At 45.1% G+C, this 13,475-nt stretch overlaps 1 protein-coding gene across 1 annotated transcript in view; it reads left to right on the forward strand.

Annotated features, from left to right (window-relative positions):
* Nucleotides 1-12,198, forward strand: part of LOC311099901 (E3 ubiquitin-protein ligase listerin-like) — a 76,273-nt gene extending 64,075 nt beyond the window's left edge. Inside the window, 3 exon segments of the mRNA XM_084140620.1 lie at nt 4,180-4,374; nt 8,314-8,481; nt 10,269-12,198. Coding sequence (XP_083996746.1) covers nt 4,180-4,374; nt 8,314-8,481; nt 10,269-10,331 — 426 coding nt within the window. The 3' untranslated portion in view covers nt 10,332-12,198.
* The last annotated feature ends 1,277 nt before the right edge of the window (nt 12,199-13,475 follow it).

The following is a 13,475-nucleotide window of genomic DNA, read 5'->3' on the forward strand; positions in this document are numbered from 1 at the left end:
ACAGAGCTAAAGTAGCCGGCTCACCGAAAAGAATGCCCATCACTACACAGTATCGACTTTGCTGTTGCTCGACCACGAGACTCTTGCGATCAGTCTGCGTGGTCAATGCAGCACATGTGACAATGTTGACGACAACAATGCTGTTTTCACTTTGCTTCTTAATATAAATCCACTAGCGTTCTACAATTACACTATTCGTTTGTGTTTCTTACATCTGCAAATAGCTAGTTTTCTCTTTTCTTAGCAAGTTGTGGCTAAATCGTGTTAGCCGCTAATGCTAATCGCTAGCTATCTAATAAATGTACTGAGTCGTAGCTAGCTATACAGTCTGATACCAGTGATTTTGTAGGCCTAAATCGGCATGTTCGTGCAACAGTATCTTCTAAACCAAAGAGGATTAGGTGAATGAATATGTTAGCTACATGAAGTAGATAAGAGAGAACATTTTAACGTAGCCAAAGATTATAGGGTCCCCTAGGAAACACTGACCAACACTTTGGTTCCTACCCTGTCACAATAACTGCTCCCTGGCATTTTCATTCGTTGTCATGTCAAACAACACTGTATTCAAAGTGCCCACTATTATATTCTAACTACAGACTTATCATAATCATTCTATTTCCATGATTCCAACAGTTCACCCAAGTGTTTTGATCTAAATCGCAAGTCAAATCGTAATTGCAACGTTTGGTTAAAAATAAGGCCTCGATTTTTTTTGCCCATATCGTACAGCCCTACGTGGCAGTGTGGAAATTCTCAAATTAGTGCAGGAAATACATAAATGTATTTTTGGTTGAAGTTTAGTTGAACAGTATAAAACAAATCAGAATGGAGAAAGACACATTAAATTCAATCACTTAGAATGTATGTTGCCACTATAGGGTCACACACTGCTCATAAAGCAAATGTAGAACTTGTATTATTCAAAAACATCAAATACAGTCAATTTGAAAAATACTGTGATATGATATTTTGGCCATATCGCCCAGGCCCTACCTATGGTCCGAGGAAACTGTGCAGTCACGGTGGTCTGAGCAGCCAGCGGTAGGACTATAGGTGCACTTGATTTGCTCTCTGGGCCTGCCGGGGTATGCTGAGTTCTACCTTCAGACACATGAAATGGTTCAAAATGGGAACACTTTTCCTTCCCGGCGCCAGGGCTGCTGAATCAAGTGCACCTACCGCCAACAGCGCTAAACGAAAGAAAGATATAGGAACACAATGCTTTTATCGTTGCTGTTTTTTTACAGGAATGTTTGGTGATCGACTACAAATGCATTGGAGATCGAGCTAGTGGATAGACCAGGGTTCTTCAATTCCGGTCCTGGAGGGTCGAAACACTTCTGTTTTTTATTTCTACCTGGTAGTTAATTGCACTAACCTGGTGTCCCAGGTTCTGAATTAGCCCCTGATTAGAAGGAGAGGATGAAAAACAGAGATGTTTCGGCCCTCCAGGACCGGAATTGAAGAACCCTGGGGATAGACCATATGGTTTAGGAGAAAATATAAATGAATGAAAAAAGCATCTTATCCACAATGGCATTAATTTCAAGTATCTCTGAAACTCTTCTAACTCTTGCCTTCACAACTGACACCAGTTTGGCCACAGAACATTTACAACAAAGACATATTGACATTGTAAAATATATATGTGTGTAACAAAATATGCTGATACCCTCGTTAAACACCAACGGCATTCACTAAATTGATGGAATTATTCTATTTTTAGTTTAAAATCATCTTATTTGATTATTTTATATATTTTACATGTGATAAGTACAGAAGAGTATAAGGGCCAATGGAAGATAAATAAATGGTACTAAAAATGTGCCAATATCTGGAAAAAAAATAAACATAAAACAGGTGTGAATGAAGTGCCAATATTTCAAGAATAACGTCTACATTTGGATAATAAATTCGCAGTTATAGTTCAAGATTAAAGTAGGGGATTTGGTCATTAATTGCATGTCTCCCTGTTGCTGTGTCCACCACCGTTGAAATGCCTGAGGTAGATGGCCTGGTCAAACTATATTTTAGAATTTGGCTTTAGTGACAAGGAAATCCTTGCTCTTTTAGCACATACAAATACATTATTATTGTAAGTATTAGGACCTGGAAGAGGTTGTGCCACAGATTGGGTCTTTTCAGAAGGAGGAACCACACGGAGGTATTTTATCCAAGTTCCAGATACAGCTGTTTTTAGTAACCCTGTCAACCAGATACAGCTGTTTTAGTAACCCTGTCAACCAGATACAGCTGTTTTAGTAACCCTGTCAACCAGATACAGCTGTTTTAGTAACGCTGTCAACCACATACAGCTGTTTCAGTAACCCTGTCAAACACATACAGCTGTTTTAGTAACCCTGTCAACCACATACAGCTGTTTCAGTAACCCTCAACCAGATACAGCTGTTTTAGTAACCCTGTCAACCAGATACAGCTGTTTTAGTAACCCTGTCAAACACATACAGCTGTTTTAGTAACCCAGTCAACCAGATACAGCTGTTTTAGTAACCCTGTCAACCAGATACAGCTGTTTTAGTAACCCTGTCAAACACATACAGCTGTTTTAGTAACCCTGTCAAACACATACAGCTGTTTTAGTAACCCTGTCAAACACATACAGCTGTTTCAGTAACCCTGTCAACCAGATACAGCTGTTTTAGTAACCCTGTCAACCACATACAGCTGTTTTAGTAACCCAGTCAACCAGATACAGCTGTTTTAGTAACCCTGTCAACCAGATACAGCTGTTTTAGTAACCCTGTCAAACACATACAGCTGTTTTAGTAACCCTGTCAAACACATACAGCTGTTTTAGTAACCCTGTCAAACACATACAGCTGTTTCAGTAACCCTGTCAACCAGATACAGCTGTTTTAGTAACCCTGTCAAACACACACAGCTGTTTTAGTAACCCTGTCAACCACATACAGCTGTTTTAGTAACCCTGTCAACCACATACAGCTGTTTTAGTAACCCTGTCAACCAGATACAGCTTTTTTATACTGAACAAAAATATACACGCAACATGCAAAGTGTTGGTCCCAAAGTTTCATGAGCTGAATTTTTTTTGCACAAATGTGTTAACATCCCTCTTAGTGAGCATTTCTCCTTTTCCAAGATAATCCATTCACCTGACAGGTGTGTCATATCAAGAAGCTGATTAAACGGCATGATCATTACGCAGGTGCACCTTGTGCTGGGGACAATAAAAGGCCACTCTAAAATGTGCAGTTTTGTCACACAACACAATGCCACAGAGTGACTAGGCAACAGGATAGATAATAAACAGTAGCAGCAGCGTATATGACGAGTAGAAATAAATGCAAAAAGGGTCAATGCAGATAGTTAAATAGTTCACCAAATAGATACAAACTAACTATTTAGCAGTCTTATGGCTAGGGGTCGAAGCTGTTCAGGGTCCTGTTGGTCTGACTCACAGTCCCTTGTGTCTCTCTCCAGGTGAAAGGCCGTTAGGCAGCGCGGGAGGTGATAGCTACCTACTCTGTGGATGATATCATCATAGTGGAGTTAACCCCTCTCTCTCTCTCTCTCTCTCTCTCTCTCCGTCTCTCTCTGTCTCCTAGGTGAAAGCCCGTTCGTCAGCATGGGAGGTGATAGCTACCTACTCTGTGGATGATATCATCAAAGTGGAGTTAACCTCTCTCTCTCTCTCTCCGTCTCTCTCTGTCTCCTAGGTGAAAGCCCGTTCGTCAGCATGGGAGGTGATAGCTACCTACTCTGTGGATGATATCATCAAAGTGGAGTTAACCTCTCTCTCTCTCTCTCTCTCTCCGTCTCTCTCTGTCTCCTAGGTGAAAGCCCGTTCGGCAGCACGGGAGGTGATAGCTACCTACTCTGTGGATGATATCATCATAGTGGAGTTAACCTCTCTCTCTCTCTCTCTCTCTCCGTCTCTCTCTGTCTCCTAGGTGAAAGCCCGTTCGGCAGCACGGGAGGTGATAGCTACCTACTCTGTGGATGATATCATCATAGTGGAGTTAACCTCTCTCTCTCTCTCTCTCTCTCTCTCTTTCTCTCTCTTTCTCTGTCTCTCTCTGTCTCCTAGGTGAAAGCCCGTTCGGCAGCACGGGAGGTGATAGCTACCTACTCTGTGGATGATATCATCATAGTGGAGTTAACCTCTCTCTTTCTCCGTCTCTCTCTGTCTCCTAGGTGAAAGCCCGTTCGGCAGCGCGGGAGGTGATAGCTACCTACTCTGTGGATGATATCTTCATAGAGCTGGTGATCCAGCTGCCTCAGAACTATCCTCTAGGCTCTATCACAGTAGAGAGTGGAAGGAGGGTGGGGGTGGCTGTACAACAATGGAGGAACTGGATGTTACAGCTCAGTACATACCTCACTCACCAGGTAACACACACTCACCAGGTAACACACACTCACCAGGTAACACACACTCACCAGGTAACACACACCAGGTAACACTCACCAGGTAACACACACCAGGTAACACTCACCAGGTAACACACACTCACCAGGTAACACACACTCACCAGGTAACACACACTCACCAGGTAACACACACTCACCAGGTAACACACACTCACCAGGTAACACTCACCAGGTAACACACACTCACCAGGTAACACTCACCAGGTAACACACACTCACCAGGTAACACACACTCACCAGGTAACACACACTCACCAGGTAACACACACTCACCAGGTAACACACACTCACCAGGTAACACACACTCACCAGGTAACACTCACCAGGTAACACTCACCAGGTAACACACACTCACCAGGTAACACACACTCACCAGGTAACACACACTCACCAGGTAACACACACTCACCAGGTAACACACACTCACCAGGTAACACACACTCACCAGGTAACACACACCAGGTAACACTCACCAGGTAACACACACCAGGTAACACTCACACCAGGTAACACACACCAGGTAACACTCACACCAGGTAACACTCACCAGGTAACACACACTCACCAGGTAACACACACTCACCAGGTAACACACACTCACCAGGTAACACACACTCACCAGGTAACACACACACACACTCACCAGGTAACACACACACACACACACTCACCAGGTAACACACACACACACACACTCACCAGGTAACACACACACACACTCACCAGGTAACACTCACCAGGTAACACACACTCACCAGGTAACACACACACACACTCACCAGGTAACACACACTCACCAGGTAACACACACACACACTCACCAGGTAACACACACTCACCAGGTAACACACACTCACCAGGTAACACACACACACACTCACCAGGTAACACACACTCACCAGGTAACACACTCACCAGGTAACACACACTCACCAGGTAACACACACACACACTCACCAGGTAACACACACTCACCAGGTAACACACACTCACCAGGTAACACACACTCACCAGGTAACACACACACACACCAGGTAACACTCACTCACCAGGTAACACACACTCACCAGGTAACACACACTCACCAGGTAACACACACTCACCAGGTAACACACACACACACTCACCAGGTAACACACACTCACCAGGTAACACACACTCACCAGGTAACACACACTCACCAGGTAACACACACTCACCAGGTAACACACACACACACCAGGTAACACTCACTCACCAGGTAACACACACACACACTCACCAGGTAACACACACTCACCAGGTAACACACACACACACTCACCAGGTAACACACACTCACCAGGTAACACACACACCAGGTAACACACACACACTCACCAGGTAACACACACTCACCAGGTAACACACACACACACACACACACACACACACACACACACACCAGGTAACACACACCAGGTAACACACACTCACCAGGTAACACACACTCACCAGGTAACACACACACACACACTCACCAGGTAACAATATGATTTTGCAAAATTATAAAAAACTAAAAACGGATATCACATTTACAGAAGTATTCAGACCTTTTACTCTGTACTTTGTTGAAGCACCTTTGGTAGCGATTACAGCCTCGAGTCATCTTGGGTATGATGCTACAAGCTTGGCACACCTGTATTTGGGGAGTTTCTCCCATTCTTCTCTGCAGATCCTCTCAAGCTCTGTCAGGTTGGATGGAGAGCGTCCCTGCACAGCTATTTTCATGTCTCTCCAGAGATGTTCGATCGGGTTCAAGTCCGAGCTCTGGCTGGGCCACTCAAGGACATTCAGAGACTTGTTCCGAAGCCACTCCTGTGTTGTCTTGGCTGTGTGCTTAGGGTTGTTGTCCTGTTGAAAGGTGAACCTTCACCCCAGTCTGAGGTCCTAAGCGCTCTGGAGCAGGTTTTCATCAAGGATCTCTCTGTACTTTGCTCCGTTCATCTTTCCCTCGATCCTGACTCTTCTCCCAGTCCCTGCCGCTGAAAAACTTCCCCACAGCAATGATGCTACCACCACCATGCTTTGCCGTAGGGATGGTGCCAGGTTTCTTCCAGACGTGACAATTGGCATTCAGGCCAAAGAGTTCAATCTTGGATTTCATCAGACCACAGACTCTTGTTTCTCATAGTCTGAGAAACAAGAGTTTGCCTTTTGGCAAACTCCAAGCGGGCTGTCATGTGCCTTTTACTGAGGAGTGGCTTCCCTCTGGCCACTCTACCATAAAGGCCTGATTGATGGAGTGCTGCAGAGATGGTTGTCCTTCTGGAAGGTTCTCCCATCTCCACAGAGGAACTCTAGAGCTCTGTCAGAGTGACCATCAGGTCACCTCCCTGACCAAGGCCCTTCTCCCCCAATTGCTCAGTTTGGCCATGCGGCCAGCTCTAGGAAGAGTCTTGGTGCTTCCAAACTTCTTCCATTTAAGAATGATGGAGGCCACTGTGTCCTTCAATGTTGCAGACATTTTTTGGTACCCTTCCCCAGATCTGTGCCTCGACACAGTCCAGTCTCAGAGCTCGACGGACAAGTCCTTCGACCTCATGGCTTGTTTTTTGCTCTGACATGCACTGTCAACTGTGGGACCTTATATAGACAGGTGTGTGCCTTTCCAAATCATGTCCAATCAATGTAATTTACCACAGGTGGACTCCAATCAAAGTTGTAGAAACATCTCAAGGATGATCAATGGAAACAGGATGCACCTGAGCTCAATGTCGAGTCTCATAGCAAAGGGTCTGAATACTTATGTAAATGTAATATATACATATGTTTGATGCATACCTCACCTATCACCTGGCCTGTTAGAGTGGTGCCTGATACATACCTCACCTATCACCTGGCCTGTTAGTGGTGCCTGATACATACCTCACCTATCACCTGGCCTGTTAGAGTGGTGCCTGATACATACCTCACCTATAACCTGGCCTGTTAGAGTGGTGCCTGATACATACCTCACCTATCACCTGGCCTGTTAGAGTGGTGCCTGATATATACCTCACCTATCACCTGGCCTGTTAGAGTGGTGCCTGATACATACCTCACCTATCACCTGGCCTGTTAGTGGTGCCTGATACATACCTCACCTATCACCTGGCCTGTTAGAGTGGTGCCTGATACATACCTCACCTATAACCTGGCCTGTTAGAGTGGTGCCTGATACATACCTCACCTATCACCTGGCCTGTTAGAGTGGTGCCTGATATATACCTCACCTATCACCTGGCCTGTTAGTGGTGCCTGATACATACCTCACCTATCACCTGGCCTGTTAGAGTGGTGCCTGATACATACCTCACCTATCACCTGGCCTGTTAGAGTGGTGCCTGATACATACCTCACCTATCACCTGGCCTGTTAGAGTGGTGCCTGATACATACCTCACCTATCACCTGGCCTGTTAGAGTGGTGCCTGATACATACCTCACCTATCACCTGGCCTGTTAGTGGTGCCTGATACATACCTCACCTATCACCTGGCCTGTTAGAGTGGTGCTTGATACATACCTCACCTATCACCTGGCCTGTTAGAGCGGTGCCTGATACATACCTCACCTATCACCTGGCCTGTTAGAGCGGTGCCTGATACATACCTCACCTATCACCTGGCCTGTTAGAGTGGTGCCTGATACATACCTCACCTATCACCTGGCCTGTTAGAGTGGTGCTTGATACATACCTCACCTATCACCTGGCCTGTTAGAGCGGTGCCTGATACATACCTCACCTATCACCTGGCCTGTTAGAGCGGTGCCTGATACATACCTCACCTGACCTGTTAGAGCGGTGCCTGATACATACCTCACACTTGTGCTTTAAGTGTTGCGCTAACTATCATGTTCTCACTCTCTCTCTCTCTCTCTGTAATAATAATAATAGAACGGCAGTATAATGGAGGGCCTGACGCTGTGGAAGACCAACGTGGATAAGCGGTTTGAAGGAGTAGAGGACTGTATGATCTGTTTCTCTGTTATCCACGGATCCAACTACTCTCTGCCCAAGAAGGCCTGCCGCACCTGCAAGAAGAAGTTCCACTCTGCCTGTCTGGTGAGTGGCGGATATTTACACAGGACAGCGCACGCACGCATGCAAACGCACGCCACGCCACACCACACCACACCACAACACAACACACAAGCACTCATGTGCACAAACTGCAATACAAGAGAACACACTCAGAGGCATATACGCTCGTGGTCAAAAGTTTTGAGAATGACACAAATATTATTTTTTTACAAAGTCTGCTGCCTCAGTTTTTATGATGGCAATTTGCATATTCTCCAGATTGTTATGAAGAGTGATCAGATGAATTGCAATTAATTGCAAAGTCCCTCTTTATCATGACAATGAACTTAATCCCCCCCCAAAAAACATGTCCACTGCATTTCAGCCCTGCCACAAAAGGACCAGCTGACATCATGTCAGTGATTCTCTCGTTAACACAGGTGAGAGTGTTGACGAGGACAAGGCTGGAGATCACTCTGTCATGCTGATTGAGTTAGAATAACAGACTGGAAGCTTTAAAAGGAGGGTGGTGCTTGAAATCATTGTTCTTCCTCTGTTAACCATGGTTACCTGCAAGGAAACACGTGCCGTCATCATTGCTTTGCACAAAAAGGGCTTCACAGGCAAGAATATTGCTGCTAGTAAGATTGCACCGAAATCAACCATTTATCGGATCATCAAGAACTTCAAGGAGAGAGGTTCAATTGTTGTGAAGAAGGCTTCAGGGCGCCCAAGAAAGTCCAGCAAGCGCCAGGACCGTCTCCTAAAGTTGATTCAGCTGTGAGATCGGGGCACCACCAGTGCAGAGCTTGCTCAGGAATGGCAGCAGGCAGGTGTGAGTGCATCTGCACGCACAGTGAGGCAAAGACATTTGGAGGATGGCCTGGTGTCAAGAAGGGCAGCGAGGAAGCCACTTCTCTCCAGGAAAAACATCAGGGACAGACTGATATTCTGCAAAAGGTACAGGGATTGGACTGCTGAGGACTGGGGTAAAGTCATTTTCTCTGATGAATCCCCTTTCTGATTGTTTGGGCCATCCGGAAAAAAACTTGTCTGGAGAAGACAAGGTGAACGCTACCATCAGTCATGTGTCATGCCAACAGTAAAGCATCCTGAGACCATTCATGTGTGGGGTTGCTTCTCAGCCAAGGGAGTGGGCTCACTCACAATTTTGCCTAAGAACACAGCCATGAATAAAGAATGGGACCAACACATCCTCCGAGAGCAACTTCTCCCAACCATCCAGGAACAGTTTGGTGACGAACAATGCCTTTTCCAGCATGATGGAGCACCTTGCCATAAGGCAAAAGTGATAACTAAGTGGCTCGGGGAACAAAACATCGACATTTTGGGTCCATGGCCAGGAAACTCCCCAGACCTTAATCCCATTGAGAACTTGTGGTCAATCCTCAAGAGGCGGCTGGACAAACAAAAACCCACAAATTCTGACAAACTCCAAGCATTGATTATGCAAGAATGGGCTGCCATCAGTCAGGATGTGGCCCAGAAGTTAATTGACAGCATGCCAGGGCGGATTGCAGAGGTCTTGAAAAAGAAGGGTCAACACTGCAAATATTGACTCTTTGCATAAACTTAATGTAATTGTCAATAAAAGCCTTTGACACTTATGGAATGCTTGTAATTATACTTCAGTATACCATAGTAACATCTGACAAAAATATCTAAAAACACTGAAGCAGCAAACTTTGTGAAGACCAATACTTGTGTCATTCTCAAAACTTTTGACCACGACTGTAGGTTATCACACACAAACTCACACTCATTGTCATGTTACTCACGCTGTCTCTTATCTCTCCCCTCCTCTCCAGTACAAGTGGTTTACTTCTAGCAACAAGTCCACCTGCCCCCTGTGTAGAGAGACCTTCTTCTAGCAACAAGTCCACCTGCCCCCTGTGTAGAGAAGACCACCTTCTAGCAACAAGTCCACCTGCCCCCTGTGTAGAGAGACCTTCTTCTAGCAACAAGTCCACCTGCCCCCTGTGTAGAGACCTTCTTCTAGCAACAAGTCCACCTGCCCCCTGTGTAGAGAAGACCACCTTCTAGCAACAAGTCCACCTGCCCCCTGTGTAGAGAGACCTTCTTCTAGCAACAAGTCCACCTGCCCCCTGTGTAGAGACCTTCTTCTAGCAACAAGTCCACCTGCCCCCTGTGTAGAGAGACCTTCTTCTAGCAACAAGTCCACCTGCCCCCTGTGTAGAGAGACCTTCTTCTAGCAACAAGTCCACCTGCCCCCTGTGTAGAGAAGACCACCTTCTAGCAACAAGTCCACCTGCCCCCTGTGTAGAGAGACCCTAACCGAAACTACGTTGCTATGGATGCAGGGAGACAGTTTGGTTGTATATTTGTACGCATCTCTCACCACAACCTTTTAGATCAGTGCTTCTCAACTGTTTTTTTTCCCTCGGGACCCAAATTGAAGCAGTTTCTCTGTCGCGATCCAATATTCACATTGTGATTTTTCTTTTTTGTTGTTGCCAAAATGCAATTTGGAAAACTCTTTTTAATACTATTTTGACAGTAAATGTAGCAATTATATTAGACAAGGGAACAACATTCCCACCTTTTTCATTTGTCATTAATTCCATATTGCTCATAATCTTGATGAAGAATGTTGGCAAGCTCACTTGTTTGAGACCACACAATCTGCTAATTAGCGCTGCTAATCGCTCTATATTGAAAATACTGTGATTGAAAGAAAAGTCATTTTCGGGAATAAGGGATTTAAATGTTGGTTAATGATAATATTTTCCACACGTTCTACCTGGTATTAGTCCCAATAATTATTTACTTTTCTTTTCACTGACACCTGCGACCCACTCAAAACCTTTTGGGTTGCGACCCACTCAAACCCTTTTGGGTTGCGACCCACTCAAAACCTTTTGGGTAGCGACCCACCAGTTGAGAACCACTGCTTTAGATGCTCTTTTCACACCGGTTGTAACTCGGGATAAGAGTTGACTAGTAGAGATATCTTTTAGATGTCCATAATGTTCACGTCCAGTAGCTTTAATGAGTTCCAAAGAGCCAGGATTGGTCAGCGCTGGTGGTGACATCAGAGCCGGAGGACACTTGCACAGATGGGTTGAGTTCCTGCCCGACCTAGATTGCTGACGCGTGCCAGATCTCACGTCGGCAGGATATGCGTTTAACATATCAGCTGACCACATCATATGTTATAGCAATCTGAAATGGGGGACTGCACAGTCGATTTGATGTGGCGCGCAACCATTGGTTGATGCAAATGCAACGCCTGCGCTTCTAGTCGGGCGGGGAACCCGAGCAGAACTGAAGGATGCAATCAACTCACTTCTTAATTTGGTGTGATTGACAGAGAGCAGTGACTTAATATACAGACTGATTAACACAAAGTTGATTATTTTAGAAAAATAATTTTATAAATCAAGTACTTCAATCTCTCTACTAATGATGACCAAGACAGTATTACTTGATTTGTATTTTAACACACAGTATAACACAAGAGGGAGAACTGTAGCCTGATCCCAGATCCTGTTTGTGCTCTTGCCAACTCCATTGCCCATTGTCAAGCCAAACATGACAGAGTGACAAGGAGTTGGCATGACAGCACAGACTGGCACTCGGGATAGTGGATCTGGTCTTTATTCTAGCCTGTTGATGTGGTTCAGAGTGAATGTCTCCCATCCCTCTGTCTGTCTGGTGTAATCAGACCGTTCTTATGGTGTTGAAATGATGAATCATAAATCCACTAAGGACAGACAACTCTGGCTCTCTGTGTCTTTTTCCATCTGTCTCCAGCTGTTCCCCCCCCCGACACAAATCACCTATTTTGACTACTTTCCCAACAAGTCAGACACAAACTTAGTGTATGTATCTGCTATTAGAACAGATATAGTCCAGAGATACAGCTGTTTTAGTAACCCTGTCAACTAGACGCAGCTGTTTTAGTAACCCTGTCAACTAGACGCAGCTGTTTTAGTAACCCTGTCAACTAGACGCAGCTGTTTTAGTAACCCTGTCAACTAGACGCAGCTGTTTTAGTAACCCTGTCAACTAGACGCAGCTGTTTTAGTAACCCTGTCAACTAGACGCAGCTGTTTTAGTAACCCTGTCAACTAGACACAGCTGTTTTAGTAACCCTGTCAACCAGATACAGCTGTTTTAGTAACCCTGTCAACTAGACGCAGCTGTTTTAGTAACCCTGTCAACCAGATACAGCTGTTTTAGTAACCCTGTCAACTAGACACAGCTGTTTTAGTAACCCTGTCAACTAGACGCAGCTGTTTTAGTAACCCTGTCAACCAGATACAGCTGTTTTAGTAACCCTGTCAACTAGACACAGCTGTTTTAGTAACCCTGTCAACTAGACGCAGCTGTTTTAGTAACCCTGTCAACCAGATACAGCTGTTTTAGTAACCCTGTCAACTAGACGCAGCTGTTTTAGTAACCCTGTCAACCAGATACAGCTGTTTTAGTAACCCTGTCAACTAGACACAGCTGTTTTAGTAACCCTGTCAACTAGACGCAGCTGTTTTAGTAACCCTGTCAACCACATACGCTGTTTTAGTAACCCTGTCAACTAGACGCAGCTGTTTTAGTAACCCTGTCAACTAGACGCAGCTGTTTTAGTAACCCTGTCAACTAGACGCAGCTGTTTTAGTAACCCTGTCAACCAGATACAGCTGTTTTAGTAACCCTGTCAACCAGATACAGCTGTTTTAGTCACCCTGTCAACCAGATACAGCTGTTTTAGTCACCCTGTCAACCAGATACAGCTGTTTTAGTAACCCTGTCAACCAGATACAGCTGTTTTAGTAACCCTGTCAACCAGATACAGCTGTTTTAGTAACCCTGTCAATTAGACGCAGCTGTTTTAGTAACCCTGTCAACAAGATACAGCTGTTTTAGTAACCCTGTCAACTAGACGCAGCTGTTTTAGTAACCCTGTCAACTAGATACAGCTGTTTTAGTCACCCTGTCAACTAGACACAGCTGTTTTAGTCACCCTGTCAACCAGATACAGCTGTTTTAGTCACCCT

This window comes from Coregonus lavaretus, assembly GCF_964263955.1.
Source record: "Coregonus lavaretus genome assembly, chromosome: 24".
Lineage (NCBI taxonomy): Eukaryota > Metazoa > Chordata > Actinopteri > Salmoniformes > Salmonidae > Coregonus > Coregonus lavaretus.